Raw genomic sequence first — 23,158 nt, forward strand, 5'->3', positions numbered from 1 at the left:
AAACACAAAACATGTATTCACAATTACCCTTATGTAATAAATATATACATTTCAGTATCAATTCATACAAATTCAGACAATTATAATTTGAATAAAGTTTAATGTAATTTTTTTATTCTAACATAATTTAATTCAATGCCGGTGCCAATTATGAATGTATTTGTTTTAGGATCAAATTGCTGGCTTAAAAGCAAAAATGGCAGCAAATCAAAAAGAATGTGAGGACAGAAACAAGTCATTGAAAGAGGTACTATAATGTTTACATATTGTAAAGACCAAATTTACAAATAATGAGCAATATTTATAATTGGCTAAGTCATGTTGTTAAAATTTTGGTATATCAAACTATATAATAGTAGATAGGCTTCATAAATTGGTGGTACTGGTAAGGTTTGATTTAAAATATAAATAATTATGTTTAACTTTACCTGCAATTAGCAATTGTAAAGTTTAAGCCCTACATAGTTTGTTTTTAGCCCTTATTTTCCTGTCTATTTAGAAAAAATCTAAATGTCTTTGTAACACCAATACATATTATGTCATGAAAAGCCACAAAATGACGTTAGTCCACATGAGTTTTTGCTATATTCAAACATGAAATTTTAGCTATATAATGTAAATTACAGTGTGAATTTGGATAACAGATGTACTGTTGTACATTGCAGTCACGGGAGAAAATGTTGGCGCACTTCCAGCAAATGAAGGCAGAAATGAACAAAGTACGGGAGAACGAGAGAGACAAACTCACCAAAGTCACCCTGGAGAGCAATGCTGCCATCAAGGAAGTCCAAAGACAGAAAAATAAGGTTTGTTCATAGTTATATTGTAGATTTATGTAAAGAAAAAATTATAACAGATGCACTGAAGAACCACTGTGGCTTTGTTTGTAATTTGTTGCACTGATAACTAGCAACTGAACAGTTTTCACTGACAATAATGAATCCATACAAAATAGGAAATTAGTCTATAATTGTATTTAAAACTACTTTCTCCAGCTGACAGTTCTGTAACCCTAATGGTGATTGAATGTCTGGACCCATATTCACACAGAAATAATTGTGTTAGAAGTTTGACAGATAATGCATATTTTGAAAATATGTTCGTTTCTGGAATATTGTAAAATTGTACATGTTATGCATACACTCGAATCACATTTGTATGACATCAACATGGAACAAATTATATGTGCAAAATCAAACCATAATAAAAGAAGTTTTGATCAAGGTTTTCTATTGAGATTTGGTGTGTATGTGAATTACACGCAAACCTTGCTTTGAAACACATTTGGGGGTAGCCTGATCAGAGTCAAGGTCGCTGTTACTCAAAAATGTATACATGGTTTTCTGTTAATATCATGAGTATAGATGAAAGCATGGAACTGATTTTTTGTGTTTGTTACCAATATGCAGATCTAGCAGTGTTTGTTACCAATATGCAGATCTAGCATAGGGTCAATCAGGTTGACGTCATTGTCTTTGAGTTTTGTTTGTTAATTTCTGCTCATCTACTTTATTTTTAAAAATGCCATGCACTGCTATGAAATGTAAATGAATGTTGCTTATATGCAGAACTAGATTGGGATTGCACAATAATTTTTGTTTATATCTTCAATTTTGAAAACCTAATTTGGTGTCTTTGATGTGTTTTCTTTCTTCTTGATTGTTACACTTTTTTGTTAAAGAATGGTTTGAGAATACCAGACCAGATTTCTCAGTCAGTAATATGGTGTGTGTACAAATGTGTGCAGGTTGAGCAGATCTTGAAGGTGTCAGAGATGTGTCGCAAGTTGGAGACAGAGGAGGAGAAGGTGCTGCCATTCTACGCCTCCTCTCTCACCAAGGAGGAGCAGGAGGATGTGGAGGCTGCAGTGCTCGAAGCTCCATCAGAGCCACTCGCCAATGTAAGTCTTTTAGGGAGTTATCAGTACACTTGCTAATGTAAGTCGCATTGAGAGTAACTATTCCCTAATGTTTGTCTTGAAGTGAGTAATTCCCACCCCCTCATGTACGTCTTGTATGGAGTAATTCCCTCCCTCATGTAAGTCTTGTAGGGAGTAATTCCCTCCCTCATGTAAGTCTTGTAGGGAGTAAAACCCTCCCTCATGTTAGTATTGTAGAAAGAAGTTCCCTCCTAAATGTAAGTCTTGTAGTGAATAATTCCCTCCCTCATGTAAGTATTGTAGGGAGTATTTCCCTCATCATGTGCATGTGAGTCTTTTTGGGAGTAATTCCCTCCCTAGTGTAGTCTTGTAGGGAGAAATTCCCTCCCTCATGAAGTCTTGTAGGAAGTTATTCCCTCCCACATGTCAGTCTTGTAGGGAGTAATTCCCCCATCATGTAAGTCTTGTATGGAGTAATTCCCTGCCTCATGTAGTCTTGATGTGAGTAAATCCTTGCCTCATTAAAGTCTTGTAGGGAGTAATTCCCTCCCTCATGTAAGTCCTGTAGGGAGTAAAACCCTCCCTCATGTAAGTCTTGTTGGGAGTAATTCCCTCTCTCATGTAAGTCTTGTAGTGAATAATTCCCTCCCTTATGTAAGTCTTGTATCGAGTAATTCCCTCCCTCATGTAAGTCTTGTAGGGAGTAATTCTCTCCCTCATGTAAGTCATGTAGGGAGTAAAACCCTCCCTCATGTTAGTATTGTAGGAAGAAGTTCCCTCCTAAATGTAAGTCTTGTAGTGAATAATTCCCTCCCTCATGTAAGTATTGTAGGGAGTATTTCCCTCATCATGTGCATGTGAGTCTTTTTGGGAGTAATTCCGTCCCTAGTGTAGTCTTGTAGGGAGAAATTCCCTCCCTCATGAAGTCTTGTAGGAAGTTATTCCCTCCCACACGTCAGTCTTGTAGGGAGTAATTCCCTCATCATGTAAGTCTTGTATGGAGTAATTCCCTCCCTCATGTAGTCTTGATGTGAGTAAATCCCTGCCTCATGTAAGTCTTGTAGGGAGTAATTCCCTCCCTCATGTAAGTCCTGTAGGGAGTAAAACCCTCCCTCATGTAAGTCTTGTTGGGAGTAATTCCCTCCCTCATGTAAGTCTTGTAGTGAATAATTCCCTCCCTTATGTAAGTCTTGTATCGAGTAAATCCCTCCCTCATGTAAGTCTTGTAGGGAGTAATTCCCTCCCTTCTGTAAGTCTTGTAAGGAGTAATTCCCTCCTTCATGTAAGTCTTGAAGTGAGTAATTCCCTCCCTCATGTAGTCTTGTAGGGAGTAATTCCCTCCCTAATATAAGTCTTGCAGGGAGTAATTCCCTCCCTCATGTAAGTATTGAAGTGAGTAATTCCCTCCCTAATATAAGTCTTGTATGGAGTAATTCCCTGCCTCATGTAAGTCTTGTTGGTAGTAATTTCCTCCCTCATGCAAGTCTTGTAGGGAATAATTCCTCCCTCATGTAAGTCTTGAAGGGAGTAATTCCCTCCCTCATTTAAGTCTTGATGTGAGTAATGCCTCCCTTATGTAAGTCTTGTAGGGAGAAATTCCCTGTCTCATTTAAGTCTTGTAGGGTGTAATTCCCTCCCTCATGTAAGTCTTGTAGTGAGTAATTCCCTCTCTCATGCAAGTCTTGTAGGGGGTAATTCCTTGCCTCATGTAAGTCTTGTAGGGAATAATTCCCTCCCTCATGTAAGTCTTGTAGGGAGTAATGCCCTCTCTCATGCAAGTCTTGTAGGGAGTAATTACTTGCCTCATGTAAGTCTTGTAGGGAATAATTCCCTCCCTCATGTAAGTCTTGTAGGAAAAAATTCCTTCCAAAAAGTTAGTATTGCAGAGAGTATTTCCCTCCAAAATGTAAGTATTTTGTCCTGTTGCTTATGTAAGTTTTTAGGGAGACTCCCTGGCTCATATTATTCTTGTGCCTCCATGCTAATGCACTAGTTGTAAGGAGTTAACATCTTGATGATGCAAGCTAATGTAAATCTTGTTCCCCCATGCCAGTGTAGATCATGTAGGAGTTACCTTCATGCTAATGTACGTCTTGTTTGTAGTAACCCCCTTGCTATTGTAAGTTTATTAGGAGTTACCCTTTGCTGAGGCAAACTGATGAAGGCATGTACCCATTGCTGATTTAAGTCTTAACCCCCATGACAATGTTTTCATTGTTCTCCCTAGCTGATTTAAGTTTTGCGCCCCCTTGTTGATGTACATTGAGTTGTGTACCCCTTAGCTGATGTAAGTTTTGTATCTTCTTACTGATATAAGTCTTATACCCCATTAATGGAAAAAGTTCAGTGCCCCCTTACTTATGTAATTCTTCTACCCCTGGTTAGTCTTGCACCTCCTCAGTTAGTCTTGTAAACTTCTTGAGCGTAAGTATTGTCTCTCTTGCTAATTTAAGTCTTGTACCCAACTTCAAATGTAAGTCCAGTTTGAAGTAACAACCTCGCTTTCAAGTACAGGTATGTTGAAGCCCTAACCAATGTAAGTCTTGTAATATGGATGTACCACATTTAAAAGAAAAGTCTTGATAAGTTGTACAACTTTGCTAATGTAAGTGATCCGCATGTTTTCTTACCTAAATCAAGTTTTGAGCATACAACCTTGATAATGCAAGCACTCATGTATTTTACAAAAAGACTTCCACATTTGGTGGAAACTAACCTTCACTGTACAACCAGCAAACTGTTCACATGATAGCACCAACACATTGCTGATATGTCTCCAGGCTATGCACGAGTACACATCGCTGGAGAACTTCTGGAAGCGCTTCAACAAGGTGATGCTGGACAAGCTTGCCCTTGACAAGGAACGCCAGACTCTACTGGGTGAGAACCAACAGCTGCGCACTCTACTGAAGCAGTACCTCGACGGCATCTCTGTCAACGACGAGATCATCAGCCAGGTCAACCCGCTCTTCATCGTCAACAACAAGACCAATGTCAAGTATGTGGCTGCATGTCATTCTTGCTTTTATCATTTGCATAGATGTTAACTTTTATTTCATAAAGAAACTGGACCCTAGAGCTTTTTGTTTATAAGAAGGTCATCAGTCAAATACTTAGGTACTCGTCAAAACGTTTTGTCACTTTTCACTCATATTTGCTGCTCAATTTTTATACGCCCGTTTTTCAAAACGTGACGTATTATAGTTTCACCCTTGGCGGTCAGCGGGCAGGCAGGCGGGCAGGCAGGCGGGCGGGCGGTCAACGTCCACAGCAGTTTCCGCTCTCTATTTCAAATAGTTTTCATCTGATCTTCACCAAACTTGGTCAGAAGTTGTATCTAGACAAAATCTAGGTCAAGTTTGAATATGGGTCATGCGGGGTCAAAAACTAGGTCATGGGGTCACTTAGTGCATTTCAACGATTAAGCATGGTTTCCGCTCTCTAACTGAAGAAGTTTTCATCTGATCTGCACCAAATTTGGTCAGAAGTTGTATCTAGACAATATCTAGGTCAAGTTCGAATATGGGTTATGCCGGGTTAAAAACTAGGTCACCTGGTAACTAAGTGCATTTAAAGGTTTTAGCATGGTGTCCGCTTTCTAATTGAAGTAGTTTTCATCCGAAGTTGTGTGTACATGATATTCAGGTCAAGGTCCAATACGGGTCATGCAGGGTAAAAAACTAGGACATGAGGTCACTTAGTGCACTTCAAGCATTTAGCATGGTGTCCGCTCTCTTATTGAAGTAGTTTTCCTCTGATCTTCACCAAATTTGGTCAGAAGGTGTGTCTAGATGATGTCCAAATCCTAAAAACAGGCGTATCTTGTGACAGTTTGGCACTCTTGTTTAAAATTGCACAAGCAAGGTTTCTTTGAGCTTGTCTGAATGCTGCAACATAAATTTTATTTTAACATTGTTACTAACCGCTATTAAATCTAAGACTAATTAGTTTACGCTTGAGTTCACATTGACAACAAGTACCAGATGCATATGTATGTACGCGTGCAGTATACAAACAAACATTCAATATGTTAACTCTTTCAGTGCTGGAACTTAATTTTGAAGGCCTTTGCAAACAGTTTGGATCCAGATGAGACGCCACAGAAAGTGGCATCTCATCAGGATCCAAACTGTTTGCTATTCTGATAGTATTCTTTGAAAATAGTGGAAGAAAATGCTAATTTTAGAAATTAAGCAGACGACAAATTTCCCAGCATGCAAAAGGTTAATTTAGTATTATTATTAATATTCATAACTGTGCAGTATGTCTCATTCCAGGTTGAATGTTCCTGTACACGACCCAAGACTCCGTCGACCGGCTGCTCAAACGGTTGTGGAGGCCGCCCATGTTGTGAAACATACTCTTCCTATGCGATAGGCTGTCACGTGCATCGCGGGGCTTTGAGAGCTCGCATTTGGAACGCTTTTATATCAGTCTCTTATGTGAATATTAAATTGAATTAGAGATACTGTGATATGTATTTTATTTGATATGTAATAAATTTATTTATAATTTATGCAATATTGTGTTGTTTGCTTTTGTTAACATTTCTACGTGATTTATTTGCACTGCGCCCATTTTAGTTTTTTTGCTCACCTGAGCACAATGTGATCATGGTGATCGTTTGTTATCTCTTTTTGACCGTCGTGCGTCGTCAACATTATAGAGGCCACATTTATTGTCCAATCTTCATGAAATGACCTGAACAACAAACAAACAAAAAGGCGACAACTGTCAAAAAATGTATGGCATCATTTTTTGTGGTTCTGGCGGGTATATGTCGTTCTTCAAAGGCTCGAACAACTGGCCCCTGGAGCAAAAGTCTATCGCTTAGACCACTCGGCCATCCGTGCTTATACAATGAGTGATGCATTGTTCACTTTATATAAGCAATCCTCGTATTATCACAAAATATATGGACAACAACAAATCTCTCAAAATTATTCAATCGTTTCGCGTTGCAACGCTTTATAATTTTAAGAATTTTTTTATCGTCAAAAGATGCATTATAATGGATATTTTAGATATTTTAGTAACTGTTCAGTATTACGGTTTCCTAAAAAATATCATAACTACAACGAAAATTTGGGAATCTGAAACAATTTTTTATGCCCCCCTTCGAAGAAGAGGTTGTATATTGTTTTGCACATGTCCGTCGGTCCGTTTACCAGATGGTTTCCGGTTGATAACTCAAGAACGCTTATGCCTAGGATCATGAAACTTCATAGGTACATTGATCATGACTGGCAGATGACCCCTATTGATTTTCAGGTCACTAGGTCAAAGGTCAAGGTCACAGTGACTTGAAATAGTAAAATGGTTTCTGGATGATCACTGAAGAATGCTTACGCCTAGGATCATGAAACTTCATAGGTACATTGATAATGACTGGCAGATGACCCCGATTGATTTTCAGGTCACTAGGTCAAAGGTCAAGGTCACAGTGACTCGAAATAGTAAAATGGTTTCCGGATGATAACTCAAGAATGCTTATGCCTGGGATCATGAAACTTCATAGGTACATTGATTAAACTGGCAGATGACCCCTATTAATTTTCAGGTCACTAGGTCAAGGTCACACTGACTCGAAACAGTAAAATTGTTTCCTGATGATTACTCAAGAATAATTTGGCCTAGGATCATGAAACTTAATAGGTACATTGATCATGACTGGCAGATGACCCCTATTGATTTTCAGGTCACTAGGTCAAAGGTCAAGGTCACGGTGACAAAAAAACGTATTCACACATTGGCTGCCACTACAACTGACAGCCCATATGGGGGGCATGCATGTTTTACAAACAGCCCTTGTGTTAAATGTTGTCAATTAACCAAAACTTGAAACTGAAGCCCTTTAATAACTTTTTGTGTTGATGCTTCACTTAGTCAGCTCAATATGATTTTACTGAGATAAGGTTTAAATGTAATTAAGCACGATTGTTAGTATTGTTTCTTCTTTTTTTACTTTTTTTTAATATTTTCAAAACAAGATGTTACAATCATGAAGACACATGTTTACCGCATTATTAACTCTCAACCGCTTTCCTCGTCAGTATTTACCAGTATATATACTTGTTAGTCTACTTTATTAATTAATGCGCAGTTTTAATGCAAGTAGCGACAGTTTTGTATTGGCATCTTATTCACCAAGTATAGTGTTACTTTACATAGGATTTTATGAAAAATAAAGGTGTATTTTCCGCTTTAGGATCCCTTTGCTCCAGTTATCTAGAGGCCTGCCATGATTAAAATTAAACACGATTGTGTTGATCCACATGATCCGTTGTATTTTCATCTCTCTGAATCTCAAGTTACCACCAAAAAACAAGTTCATTATGAAGACAATTATTTCCGGTTGTCACTTGAAATAAGCATTTGAATCTTATTTAAAAATTGCACTTATAATATTAATTGTATAAATTAATAGTAATGAGATTTTTAAAAACAAACAACGCCATTGGTTATATTTCACATGTGTATGTAATTACGTTATGCATAGATTCCCAATGTGTCGCGCTTGACACTTTAAATTGATTCGTACTTCAAAATGTTTGGTAAGAATAGCCATAATATACATACCGGTACATGCATTTCAGGTAGAAGATTAAACTCGGTTATCAGAGTGCCCAATTTGTTGAAAGTCTCTGTTATCCGAAGTGCCCTATATCGGGAATCAAAGTATCAGCAACTTCATGAATACCACCTATTAAAAAATGCTCTTCATTTATATTTCATTGAATACTATCAAAATGTATGTATTTGAAGCACATTGATAACTCCTCATGCTGGAATAGCAACATGTATTTGAAGCACATTGATTACTCCACATGCTGGAATAGCAAACAATTTCTTGCAATATTTCTAAGTAGTTTTATTGTGTTGAAATGTTTACTGTTCACCCCGTTTATGATGTTTTTCGACCAAACTTTTTATTTTGGGGGCACATATCTACCATTTTACAGTGTTTTTTTTCTTCCCATTATAAAGGGATACACCATTAATAAACTCGACCATATGCCTTTTCCCAAAAACTAATCTTTAGGACATAACTTTTGAAAAAACTGAGGAACTCATCTCTCGCGCGTGGCTTTTGTTGTTCTCTGTTATCGAAGTGCCATCTGTTGTCGAAGTATCCGCATTACCAGCGTGTAATAAAGCCAAACAGAGTATTGAAAATAAAATTCATTCATATATAAACATTGGCTTACAAGACACTCATCAATACATTAGTTTTATATTGTAAAATAGTGCATCGGTTTTATGGATACAACTAAGGTTGATTATGGTTTATAGTTATATACATATCACATATTTTCGTGAACAGTTCAAGCCACGACTGGAGAACTTTTTTAAACTGCTATTTTATTGCTTGTCTTAATAAAATTACAATCAACGGTGCATTGACAATGTTTGACATCGGATTTACAAATGAAGACATGAAATGCGTAAATGTGTATACGTTGCTTTAAAGAAGCCGGTTTCGTGACACGGTAAACACTAATTGCCAGTTGCAGTCAGCTCAATAGAGCGGAACATGTACGTTCCGTGCAACAAATCATCCATTATACACTTTCTCAATGATGTTAAGCACGTACCACGAACGTGAGACCAGTGGTTACACAGGTAAACAAACATGCCATACTTTATATCAACATGATTAATTGGAAATTAATATTAAGAATATCAATTTAACACGCGTATAAAATAAACAGCGTTATTTCATGTTTTTATTTGAGGCATGTACATTCATTTGGTCATGCAATATTCAACTATATACGGCGTTAATGTGTTAAGCAGTAAAGTCAAGGTACTTTACTGAATCAAAATTTTTCTTACAACTTTCTAAACTGAATGTAATACATAAACAATCTAACAAGACTTACATTGTATAAACAAATGCAGTGTACATACAATAACTTGTGAACGACAAGAAACTTCTTTTATTTCAACATGTAAGTAAATATATGTCCACCTGAGTTTCGCTTAAAAGATATGTAACAATTCATTTTATAAATTCTTTTGAACAACACTGCCAACACCACCGACGTACAGAATGTATACACTGTTAGTTTGTTTATTTCGAAGTGTATGCGGTCCTTTCGCGCCCGAGGCTGCGTTCTGCGCGGAACCTGAGTGTTCCGCACTCCGACTCTCCAAAAAAAGAACTTCATTTCAATATAGCTGCTATTTCCAGTTATTAGTTTATGGTTGTACTGAAAGATTTCAATTGTTGATATGCGGTTGATGTGTTGGGGGAAACAAGTGTACCCATAGGAAACCCCTCCTGTTCGGTATGGTGACTACCAACCAAACTCACGTGCTTCCGGGTGCGGAAATTCAAACCGAGTCTAGACGAGAAGCGCGTGAATGTATCCAATGAAAGATCACCACAACTATTATAAAACGTTTGTATAAAAACATTACGACAACCCATGTATTAATACCCGTTGATAATGATATCCCCATTCATAAAATGGTGCACGTTATTGCTTTCGAGTTCAAGCTCCCTCTGCTTTTCCCATCTCGGCAAGTAAATCTGCGACGCAGACGGTCCACTGTTAGATTGCGTTGACTTTGCAACCATGTCCGCATCACTGTCGGAGTCCGTGTCAATTTCTAGATCATCGGTATCACCGTCAGAGTCTCTGAATATCTTTCTGGTCGTATAAGTTCTTGCCTTAAACTCCATTGTGGTCTTAAACCATCTACGACACTCGTCAATGTGGTAATCCACCAAAGTTACGAAACGTTTTACAGGTCTTTTGGGAAACACTGTCAGCGTATCGCTGAAGGTCCGCGGTTTGATTCTGTGTTCGTAAATAACCTGACTCTTGAAGCGTTTCTTCGACGGGTTCTTGTAACAGATCACCGTGTCTTGATATGCTACTGGTGTGAGACATGGTGCAAATTTAACTTCCTCGTTAAACCGTTTCATAGTTACAAAATCCACATAGCTTATGTCACTTCTCTCTGCATAGCAAGCCTGGGACGATACTGACACTGTCTCGCTCACTGACTCAGGCAAGATTAGTGTGTTCTCCCTCATTTGTACCACTTTGTTGTTTCTGGAGCGTTAAAATTGCTCAAGGTAGATTTCAAATGTATGCTGAGGCAGTAAATACCTCGCTGGTACTGGGACAACACCTCTCGTTACGCGGTCATCTAACGTGGGCGGTGAAATATGAGTTACATTTCGCTGGCGGTTTTCTGTAAAAAAAAAAACAACAACATTTGTTTTCACATTTTTATACACATATATTACTTTGAAATAATGGCCATAGAATGTTTGTTGAAATCACTGCGAAATGAAATCCTCGCATTAAAAAACAACAACAAAAAACGAACTTTCGTATTACATCTGTTTTATTTAGACCAAAGTCCGTTTTTTTCTCCTGTTAAAACAGAACAGCACGTGTATATAGGTAGAGATTGAAGGATGCGGTTCATTCAATGGACGTGGCTCTAATCAGAACGAACAATTGACCAGTTGCCAAATACGCGTTGTGTTTTCATAAAACGCTTATTCCATTACTCCGACATTCTTTGTTTGTCGGACCATGTAGCCGCAATAAACGAAATCTGATTGATTATTACGTGAGTTTGATTGACAGCTGGCGAGTGGTCAATTCTGACAGAATATGACTTGTATTATATCGGTATTATTTTTTAAAATAGCAATAACTTATAAATGCTCTTATTAGCAGTTTATATACACTGGTGAAGAAGATCATACAACCATATCACCATGTTGATATACTCACATGCGTCAGTGTGATTAACTTAAAATGTATGAATTCAAACATGAAGATCAGAACTACTACATACAATGCCTGCTCTATTCAAGTTATTGCATTTTGTTTTGAATACGTCTGCATGGGTTGCATAAATTATATTTAATTGCGAGTGATAACAGCGGGATATGAATTTTAAAGAGCGTTTGAGTTTTCTTTCAGTCTGCGTGTCCTCCTAGCTAGCGACGCTGAGTGTGAAGTATGCACATAAATCACAAAAAGGGCGTTTACTTGACGTGCTAAGCTGTACGTGATAACGTTCTTATAGGCGGCTCGCCGTCAGATTATCCTATCGTGTATGCGTACTGTATCGCAACATATGAGACAATGTTTAAGAAGTACTCATGGTATGTGTTTAGTGGGGAGTTATTCATTACAGAAAGCCAGTACTTCTAATAGTGCAGTGTGTTTCTGATGTTGTAGTGTTGCTGATGTTGATGTTGTTGCTTTAAGACCCCGACGTGCATTAAGTTAAAAGAAACCCAACAATATTATTGCTGTTTTTGAGTTATTGCTATTTTGTGTATTTGTTTACTTTGATAAAGTACTTTACAAACAGTTTGTTTTGGCATCAGTCACATCTTCTAAATTTCGAGCTTCACTTTGGGAAAATGTGGTTTAACACATATGCGTAAAGTGTCGTCCCAGATTAGCATTTAAAGTCATAATAGTCTAATCGGGGACGATACTTCCGCCTTGACTGGATTTTCGTTTAGAACAGAAATCCTTATCTCGAAAAAAATGCATTAAAGAGGAAAGTGATGAACCAAATCGTCTTGTGCAGACCGCACATACTAATCTGGGATGACACTTTAGAAACATGCGTTCAGCCCCGTATTCACAACAAAAAATATGAGACACTGTATGTTTGTGAAAGTTGATAGATGCACGTTAATGTCGTTAACGAACGCTTTATTATATTACTATATCCTGCTTAATCTCCGTGCCTGTTGCTTAATATCTGTTATAATACATGCGAGATTAAGCCGTACCGGGACACAACAGTTATGTGATTTTTTTTGGATATAATATTACTTATCAAAATTACATCTCATACCGAAAATGTTCATAATGAACCACATACTATTGACTTCATGCAAACATAAAAAGTACTGCCAATAGATCAGACGACTACTACTGCTACTGCTGCAGCTGCTGCTACTGCTTTCGCTATCGCTACCACTGCCTCTACCGCTACCACTAACAGTACCACTACTACTTACTACCACAACTACTACCACCACCATTACAACCACCACCACTATCACCATCCCTACCACTTCAACCACAACCACTGCCACCACCACTACTACTACCACCACTACTACTGCCACTACAACTACCACCACTACTACTGCCACTACTACTGCCACTACTACTACTACTACTACTACTGCTGCTACCACCACTACCACAACTACTACCACCACCATTACAACCACCACTACAACCACCACCACTATCACCATCACTACCACTTCAACCACAACCACTGCCACCACCACTACTACTACCACCACTACTACTGCCACTACTACTACCACCACAACTACTGTCACTACTACTGTTACTACTACTACTACTACTACTGCTGCTACCAACACTACCACTACTACTACCACCATACTACTACTACCATCACACTACTACTACTACCACCACACTACTACTACTACTACTACTACCACTACCACTCCTCCTCCCCCTCCTGGTGCTGCTGCTGCTACTGCTACTACAACTACTACAACTACTACTACTACACACATTTTATGGTAATTGTTTTGACACATAATAGGTACCGGTATTACCGGTTATCTGTAGGTAAGAGAATAACGGTTGAGATAACCCCATCGTCCCCATGTCTCGGTTAGTTCGAGTTTCTCCATAACTAAACAACACTTCATAATGGTGGTTATTGTTATGACAAATAATGGGTAGTCATCGGGAGGTACAGCCCATACCTGTAATAATTACCTTATGTCTCAATAAGACTTAAAAGAGTTATACTACTGATTATTCAAAGCTACGCGACGCGTCGTGTGCTGGTTCATGTATAACGTTTGTGACCCGTGTCCACTGTAACCGCGGTCCTCAAATTCCCGTTTCGGACATTCTTTTCATTCGCAAACAATAAAGAATATTTTTTAACGCACTTATGATTTTTTATTTCATTTTAAACGAAAAAACAACAACAAAATATTAAGGGTCACGGTCCATGTTCCTACGCGCCTGGTACAGTTTGGTTCATCAATTAATATTCGTCGCTTACATACATATTTTTTCAAAAACATATTCGTATTATATTTCCATTCACAAAACATTTAAATTTCTCACTCACAATTTATTTCCTCAAGGGAAATGATCAATACAGTGTGGAATGCATTCGCTTTACCTGTAATATTTGTATAAGCCAATGTATGTACGTAAAGTCTTATTTCACATACCGGTACTGCTTACAGCCACTTCATGTACATTCGTACAAATGTCACTTGGTAGGTAGAATGTGATCAATAGGGATCGGGTCCGAAAGTGTTAGGCAAACAAGAAAACTACAGTTTATAATGTCGTTGTGACATAATAATTACAAGAAGAAATATGTTAAGCAAACTTTCGTACTTACGTGATATTAAGCCATTGCAGAACCTCAACAACACCGCGAATGTCGCGGGTTAATTTAAACACTTTGAAATAACCGCTTGCACTGTGTTGACTTGTAAAGTTTAACTTGGTAATAAAGCTTGATTTAAACTTTCAAAAAGCGTAGGCAATTACCAGGTGTACAAAACACGTCCTTTGTGAATGCGGCACGAAGACTTTATGCTCGCGTGTTTGACATTAATCTCTAAGATTTATCCATACTTCCCAATGAACAGACCACGTCGGTGTATGGTTTCATCAAGATTACCACATAAGCTTTCCTTTGTCAAAATGGGAAAATATATACGTGTAAGATAAAACAAAGATGAGGAAAAAAACTACGACTAGTCTTCTTGATCGTATTTTCTGCACTTCTTATTGTCGATACCACAGGTTGCTCACACCTATACCTATCGATATGCTATCAATAATCGATAGCCTGTTCGGCGTGATTAGAAAGCGATTGACATTGATTGTCCCAGGTTTTCGCTGTCAATACGCCGTGCTCGCGTACAAATCGATTTGGACCATGCTACAGCACGTCTAAAGTTGTTTTGAAATCTGCACGGAAAAATACTGTATTAGATACATGCGCGACAGAAAGGATTAGATGGCAATCTTCATAGATCGACGACACACGTCGCAGTGCTGTAAATGATATAGTGCCCACCATGCAACTGTGAGGTTCCGAGTTCGATACTTATTTGGGGAGCGTTCGCACAGGGAACGGACTTTTTAGTGCCTCTGTTAGCCTATGACTGTTGATACAATAGAGTTAACATAAATAGGTTTAAACATCACCTTTAAGTGACGTCACGCAATGTTAACAAACTTCCGATGTTATCATAACGTGATTAAATTTCTTTTCTTATTTAAAATAACGATATAGAAAGATCTTACATCCGTTTTCATTACATACCATGACCGATTTATCAAACTGGTCCCGAAAAGCTCGATAACTAACAAAATTCATGAACTATTTAAACAATATGTTATGTTATGGCAACCCATCATGTTAAATAAAGTGATGTTTTACATTTCATGAATTTACCATATGTGAGCATTACACTGACATTGTTGTTATGTGTTGTGTTGCTATGTATCATTTATTATACAGGATACCGGTTAACATCGATCATGCAAATGTTATGTATTAAATCAATTTACAGTGAGTGAATAATTCAAATTGACATACGCAGTGTTCATTTATGGCTTCTAGTCGATTTCTCATATTTTTGTTTCAGAAATTGATTGTAATATTTGATTGGTCGGAACAATTAACGATTCGAAAGGTGACTGTATGCAGCCGCGATATAAACAAGTTGCATGGGAAGTAACTGTATAAGTGTTCGTAAAATTGATTCAAATGATTGGTTTCCCTTTGAAACGAAGTAAGCAAACCCGACCCGGACGTTATGCTTAAAACATGCAATACCAGTATATTCGATCCTGAAATATGTACTCAAAGTACACCGATAAAATACATAATATTTTGTTATAAATAACTAGATGGTACTGAAATAAAGGACGTGAATACTTAACAAATATCATCTTACATGAACAAACATGAGGACATACGCACCCACTTAGGGACTGGGCAATTATATAAGTGTAGGTTGGTCAACATGAAACAACGATTGATGCATTTACCCAAGCGTGCACAAATACACATGTATCCGATTCGGCGAAATAACTAACTTGCACTGTTCAATACTAATGTGCATAGATTGGTGGCTGATTACTACATTATTACTGTGAACTGGTTGCGGGTAGTTATGTACACAGTAGGGTGGCTGACTTTTAGTTTAACATCTAACCTGGTTGCCATTCTATACATAGATGGTGACGTCACTACGTTATTGTCAGTAAGGTGTACACGATGACCTGCTTGCGAGCATTTATGTGCATAGTAGGGTGGCTGTTTTTCGGCGTAAGCTGTATTAAGCCAGCTTTTCACCTTAGCCTGACCTTTGTTAGCGTCCAATAGAATTCAAATAAAACTTCCCGCGGCCAAGTACAGATGAATACACTTCATTGACTGCATTGGCTGATTTGAGAATACGACCAGAACATTGGAAACATGTCCGCTTCTTTGTAACACTGTTTTACTGCGTGTTCAGCATGAAACAATTTTATTTTTTTATCTAATGAAAAGGCTTAATAGATAGAACAGTTTTACACTCAATCTCGACATCAATACAAGTTTGTGCGTCCACCTTTTATTTTCAGACGATTTTCAGCACGAGAACGTTTGCACTTAAAGGCTATGTTTTCATATTTAGTACTAACTTCCATATTTCTGTCAACATGTTAACATGTTAAAGTATAGAGAGCAGTGGAAGCGAAGACTCACTTTAATGCATTGCATTTCAACTCGCGAGGTATATCGGGTCAATTTGCGGCCACTGTGAGTGAATGTCAGAGTTTACGTACAGGTCATCGCTGCGTCTCTACCCTATGTGCTGATCGGAGTTCGCGGCCAGGAAAATAATCGTTACATAATAAAGACGCTATAGCGTGAACTAGGTGAACTGGAATTTTCTTTAGACCAGACAGATGTTAAATGAAGATATCCAGCGATATCATATGGTATGTCAATAATAGATTCTAAATGTGTTTTACAACAATACCATGATAAATATTATTTTTAATTAATTTAACAAGAATTATGCCATCATATTGACTAATGAATTAAGCATGAGCGCAATGATTCTCGATACTGTTAATAATCGAATCAAATAGCAACGCCAGACAAACCACTAAAACAGGTTTGTTCGAAGAACGCGCGTATAAATATTTAAAATATGTACGGATACTTCGCGTGTGGCCGGTTGACACATGTGTTTTAATTTCACTTCCATTCTTCTTTTGGTTTTCTGTTTTGTATCTATGCGTTTATGACCAGCAATATGTAATAATGTAAAATAAGCCGCGAAAACTCCGCGTATCATCCCGTACTGCGTTTGCTGCAGCTAAGAACTGCACAGAAAAAGACATTCGCTATCTTTGATCTCATTCACTGAAGTCTTTACCTTTCATTAATTGCAACCACAATCAACGCCGTATATCTTTTTTAAAGATATTTCTTGTATACATTATCACGTGGCCTGGTTGCGGGTATTTACGTATATAGTAGGGTGGCTGATTTCTACATTATCACGTGAAATCGTTGCGGGTATATGTGTTTCGTAGGGTGTCTGATTTCTGCTTAATCACTGTGACCTGGTTGCGGTTATTTATGCGCATAGAATGGTGATTGATTTCTACTTAATCATGTGACCTGGTTGCGGGTATTTATGCGCATAGAATGGTGATTGATTTCTACTTAATCATGTGACCTGGTTGCGGGTATTTATGCGCATAGAATGGTGATTGATTTCTACTTAATCATGTGACTTGGTTGGCGGTATTTATGTGCATAGTAAGGTTGCAGTTTTTCTACATTATAATTGCGACCCGGTTCCGGGTTTTTATGCGTATAGTAGGGTGGCTGATTTCTACAATATCATATGAACAGGTTGCGGGTATACATGTGGACAAGTAGGACACAGGAAAAAACACGAAACCATAACAAATGTAACCGACTAAACGACACATAAAAGCTCTTTGGTGTATCCAGAACGCAAATCAGAGCAGGCAAAATTGTACCCACCATAATGAGAAAAGTATTAATTAATATCTCGTGCTTTCGCACACACTCTTTTAGCGCGTTAGTGCCACTGATTAGTCGTTTTGAGAGTGGATGAGTTTTTCGTTCTTTCGTGTTTACGCTTAAAAATATGTGTCTTTCTTGCTTGTGGCCGTGATGACATTCTAAGAACCCGTGAACACGTCAGAACGTGATTGCTGAAATCGGCAACCATACAATAGTGAAAATGAAATACTTGATTTAATACGGAATAATAAATACACTCAATATAGATTTGACACCTAAGTGGCCAAGGGTTATTTTAAACCTATTTATTTTAGCTCTATAGCATAGAAAGCCTACGGCTTATTTGAAACGCTGTCGATTCCGTTTCCTGGGACTAAAACCAGTACATGGTGTCAATGAGGGATATCGGAAGAACGCTCCCACAGTGGGGATCGACCCCGTGACCTCCCGATCGATTTATTTGTGATTGGCAAATACTTATATGTACATAGCAGCTAAGTCGAAGCACAAACCTTTGTAAAGTTTCTTATCAAATCTTTATTTAAATAGTACTAATAGAAGAGACACTGCCATTCTAAAGGGCATCGGTTGTATTTCTGTCGTAGTTTTCAGAAATTCGTTATTTCGAAGGCGATCGGGTCAAGTAATTTCATCTTTTTTAAGTGAAGTCGAGCGTGCTGTTCTGTGACAGCTGTTGTTCGTCACATAGTCACTTTGTGAACATTAAAAAATGGACAGGGTAATGTACACATGCCGATATAAGAGTAAGGAGCCTTTTTGATTGATATCGAAGTATCGATGATCGATAAATTATTTAAGCCGCTATTGATTTCGCAATAATGTTTAGGCTGGTCTGCTGAACGCATGATTTGTGGAAATGATATTCGTGAATTATAGAAAAATCAATCGTGGAGAATAACACGCGCGTCAAGATAAACACGCCTTCTAAGCATTGCATCCACAACTGTTTTGTTATGTATATTTAAATTGTCGCATCGTTGTCAAAAGACATGCACAATTAACCCCCTAAAATTTATTGTATAGGATTAATTTCGAATAAAACAACAACAACACAATATTCTTAGACAAGGATAGAGCTATTTTCTTGGCTGAAATTATTTTTTCGTAATTTAAGTCAATATGTTTCTTATTGCTTATTCCTTTATTTAACTTTCTGTCCATTTTTTATCTGATGGCTGTAATAATTTTATTATTGCCTGTAAATGGTTGAACTGAGTTTGCAAAATATGTTATCTTTACATTTCTTTGCTCATTCTCTTTATATATTGTGAAAATGTGCATATTGTAGAAATTAACGAAAATAAAGTTATCACAAATGTTCGTATTTAAATGAATTTTTTATAGGCAATATTTTATTTGAATATGACAGTGTGTAATTTGTCAACTTAAGGAAGAAACAGTGTTTTTGGAGAAAATATACCAACATTATAATATTCGATATAGACTAGTCATGACAAATTCTTTCGCTTTCACTTTAATTTCTGATCGGATAGTCCGCCCACGTAACTGTAATTTCCCGACCAATTGCTCTTACAGTCTTAAAGTATGCAAGGCGGAAATATTCATGGCCGTACAACTTTTTTCCATAAAACGTTCTAAAATGGCGAGACTCTTATATATGCTTTTTTTCAATTTTTAAATAGCAAACGAAAGTAATATTTTGATACCGACATTAAAACAATAATCATACCATTTTGTCTGAAGGTGTCCCTTCGTAGTTATGATGTGCGCTAATTCTCATCGTATGTTCGGTAATACGGCAGTACTGTTTTCATTGGCTAATCAGGAACGACACTTTCCGCCTTTATGGCATTTTTCCTTTACAAGAAGTCTCTTCTAAGCAAAAAATCTAGCTTAAGCGGAAAGTGTCGTCCCAGATTAGCCTGCGCTAATTTGGAACGGCACATCACGCACATGCACTAAACCCTTTTTCACAGAGCACGGCACAATTCCTTAACAAATCATGTTCATATAGTTTCAATAGTCAGAAACGTGGCTCAAACGATGTTTTCATGGAACGCATTGTTGCATGTAAACATTTTTATGGAACGCATCGTTGCATGTAGAAGTGTTTATGGAACGCATCGTCGCATGTACAAGTTGTCATGGAACGCATCGTTGCATGTAGAAGTGTTCATGGAACGCATCGTTGCATGTAATAAAAGTTGTCATGGAACGCATCGTTGCATGTAGAAGTGTTCATGGAACGCATCGTCGCATGTAAAAGTTGTCATGGAACGCATCGTTGCATGTAGAAGTGTTCATGGAAAGCATCGTTGTATGCATAAGTGTTCATGGAACGCATTGTTGCATGTAAAAGTTGTCATGGAACGCATTGTTGCATGTATAAGTGTTCATGGAACGCATTGTTGTATGTAGAAGTGTTCATGGAACGCATCGTTGCATATAGAAGTGTTCATGGAACGAATTGTTGTATGTAGAAGTGTTCATGGAACGCATCGTTGCATGTAGAAGTGTTCATGGAATGGATTGTTGTATGTAGAAGTGTTCGTGGAACGCATCGTTGCATGTAGAAGTGTTCATTGAATGGATTGTTGTATGTAGAAATGTTCATGGAACGCATCGTTGCATGTAGAAGTGTTCATTGAATGGATTGTTGTATGTAGAAATGTTCATGGAACGCATCGTTGCATGTAGAAGTGTTCATGGAACGCATTGTTGTATGTAAAAGTGTTCATGAAACGCATCGTTGCATGTAGAAGTGTTCATGGAATGCATTGTTGTATGTAGAAGTGTTCATGGAACGCATCATTGCATGTAGAAGTGTTCATAGAACGCATTGTTGTATGTATAAGTCTTCAAAGAACGCAGTGTTGTATTTATAAGTGTTTATGGAACACATTGTTGCATGTAAAAGTTTTCATGGAACGCATCGTTGTATGTAGAAGTGTTTATGCAACGCATTGTTGTATGTAGAAGTGTTCATAGAACTCAGCGTTGTATGTACAAGTGTTTATGGATCGCATTGTTGCATGTAAGCGTTTTTATGGAACGCATCGTTGTATGTAGAGGTGTTCATAGAACGCAGTGTTGTACGTAAAAGATTTCATGGGACACAGTGTTGTATCTAGAAGTGTTTATGGAACGCATTGTTGCATGTAAAAGTTTTTATGGAACGCATCGTTGTATGTAGAAGTGTTCATGGAACGCATTGTTGTGTGTATAATTGTTCATAGAACGCAGTGTTGAACGTAAAAGATTTCATTGGACGCAGTGTTGTATGTAGAAGTGTTCGTAGAACGCATCGTTGCATGTAAAAGTTTTCATGGGACGAAGTGTTGCATGTAGAAGTGTTCATGTAACGCATCATTGTATGTAGAAGTGTTCATGGAACGCAGTGTTGTATGTAGAGTTGTTCATCGAACGGAGTGTTGTATGTAGAAGTGTTCATCGAACGCAATGTTGTATGTGAAAGATTTCATGACACGCAGTGTTGTTTGTAGAAGTGCTCATGGAACGCATCGTTGTATGTAGAGTTGTTCATCGAACGCAGTTTTGTTAGTAGAAGTGTTCATAGAATGCATGGGACGCAGTGTTGTATGTAGAAGTGTTTATGAAACGCATTGTTGTATGTAGAAGTTTATATGGAACGCATCGTTGCATGTATGTTCATGACAATAGCTCTATATGCTTGTGATTAGGGTATGAATTGCGAAACAAATACAGGATGCGTTTGTTTTATATCAATAAATGTAGGGTGTTAATGCCCTTAGTGCAAACGGTTATTCAGTCTTGAAATAGTTAAACATTTCGAAATCATTGTTTGATAGGATCTGAAATTCGTTGATCTGTACCGGAATACCTACAAAATCAACGGAAATAATATTTGTCTATATTTACTTACCATGGCCTTCACCTCTACTCCCCCCGTATGTAATCATACGTAAACCAAAGTAGTTTGAATGCCAGAAATCATTGTGCTAAGTTCTTATACAATAACAAAATACGTCATACATAATTAAGCGGAATCAAATTTTGCTATTTTCAGTAACAATGCCCGCACACATTGCATACATAATCCAAATGCGGGGGAGGGGTGAGTGGTGAGTGGGGTCTTGCTACAAATTATCTACCAGTTTGATGATGCTATACAAGTTTTGGGGAGTTGTGACCTGTTTAACAGGTGGAAGTAACGTACCCTGGATAGTATATGGGCCCAGGAGCCCAATACATTCAAATACATATACAAAATCATGTTTAATGAGAGAAAAATTGACATAGAGCCATGGAAAAAAATCCACACCCTCTGATATTGGAATCATAACAAGGTCATTAACTTGAATTTATCATAGACCTGTCTTCGTGGGCCGCAAAAAAGTCAAAAATAGCTTTAACCAAAAGCATCCCTTGGTCCTCTTATGGGCAATTGGACAACCTTTCAAAAAAAGTTTACTTCAAAGAAATCCCACCACCCGTTTACTCACAGTCAGCCGATAACCAAGCAATATTTCGAACCCGTTTGTCAAATCTTCGACAGACTTTCAAACAATATTTTTTAGTTTTTTTCCCCATTAATCGATAGCTCGCGTCCTATTCCTTTTAAACAACGAGGCATGTCACATAACGCATGCATATGCAACCACTTACCCCTTAAATCTTATTCCAATACAATCAGAATGATTAATATTTTTCATTTATTTACATTTGTCAAAGCGTCGTTGTTGTTGTTGATTGGATATATTGTGCCTGGTTCTGTCGATACTATTCACTGCTAAGCCGGGTTCAAGAGCAATGGCTACTTTCGTTTTCAAGTAAATCAAATTTAGAGTAAAAACAGTTGTTGCAAAGAAAATATAAACTTTTGGAATAGTTTTTAGAGGTTAATGGTTATGATTCCAATATCAGAGGGTGTGGATTTTTTTTCATGGCTCTTTGTCAATTGTTCTATCATTAAACATGATTTTATATATTTATTTAAATATATTTGGCTCCTGGGCCCATATACTATCCAGGGTACGTTACTTCCAACTGTGACCTGTTTATATACTTTATATAATAATTCATAATGTAAAAGGCCATTAAATTTAACACAATTAAAAAAAGAATTACCCAATTGGCATATGGGTCATTTTAATCTGGGTATTATGTGTGTTAAGTTGAAATGAAAACACGTAAGCCACCTCTGAAAGCAACTAGCTACTAACTTTTACATGC

General features: G+C 37.5%; 2 protein-coding genes across 5 annotated transcripts in view; one reads left to right on the forward strand and one right to left on the reverse strand.

Annotated features, from left to right (window-relative positions):
- Nucleotides 1–6,395, forward strand: part of LOC127853663 (dynein regulatory complex subunit 2-like) — a 16,381-nt gene extending 9,986 nt beyond the window's left edge. For both annotated transcript variants that reach the window (XM_052388368.1, XM_052388359.1), the window contains exons 6-10: nt 170–247; nt 666–806; nt 1,748–1,900; nt 4,660–4,877; nt 6,157–6,395. In XM_052388368.1, the coding sequence (XP_052244328.1) occupies nt 170–247; nt 666–806; nt 1,748–1,900; nt 4,660–4,877; nt 6,157–6,256 (690 nt within the window). In that variant the 3' untranslated portion in view covers nt 6,257–6,395. The remainder of the gene's footprint in view (nt 1–169; nt 248–665; nt 807–1,747; nt 1,901–4,659; nt 4,878–6,156) is intronic.
- A 3,652-nt stretch (nt 6,396–10,047) lies between these two features.
- LOC127853687 (refilin-A-like) lies at nt 10,048–22,687 on the reverse strand. Of its 3 annotated transcripts, none has more exons than XM_052388416.1 (2): nt 22,592–22,687; nt 10,048–11,086 (listed from the first exon to the last, which is right to left on the reverse strand). In XM_052388416.1, the coding sequence occupies exon 2, from the start codon at nt 10,923–10,925 to the stop codon at nt 10,317–10,319; it is 609 nt and encodes a 202-aa protein (XP_052244376.1). In that variant the 5' UTR covers nt 10,926–11,086; nt 22,592–22,687; the 3' UTR covers nt 10,048–10,316. The 3 variants fall into 3 exon arrangements, with proteins under 3 accessions (XP_052244376.1, XP_052244367.1, XP_052244385.1); XM_052388407.1 differs by lacking the exon at nt 22,592–22,687 and adding an exon at nt 14,291–14,731; XM_052388425.1 differs by lacking the exon at nt 22,592–22,687 and adding an exon at nt 14,115–14,215.
- Between the last annotated feature and the right edge of the window lie 471 nt (nt 22,688–23,158).

The sequence above is a fragment of the Dreissena polymorpha genome, chromosome 1, assembly GCF_020536995.1.
Source record: "Dreissena polymorpha isolate Duluth1 chromosome 1, UMN_Dpol_1.0, whole genome shotgun sequence".
Classification (NCBI taxonomy): domain Eukaryota; kingdom Metazoa; phylum Mollusca; class Bivalvia; order Myida; family Dreissenidae; genus Dreissena; species Dreissena polymorpha.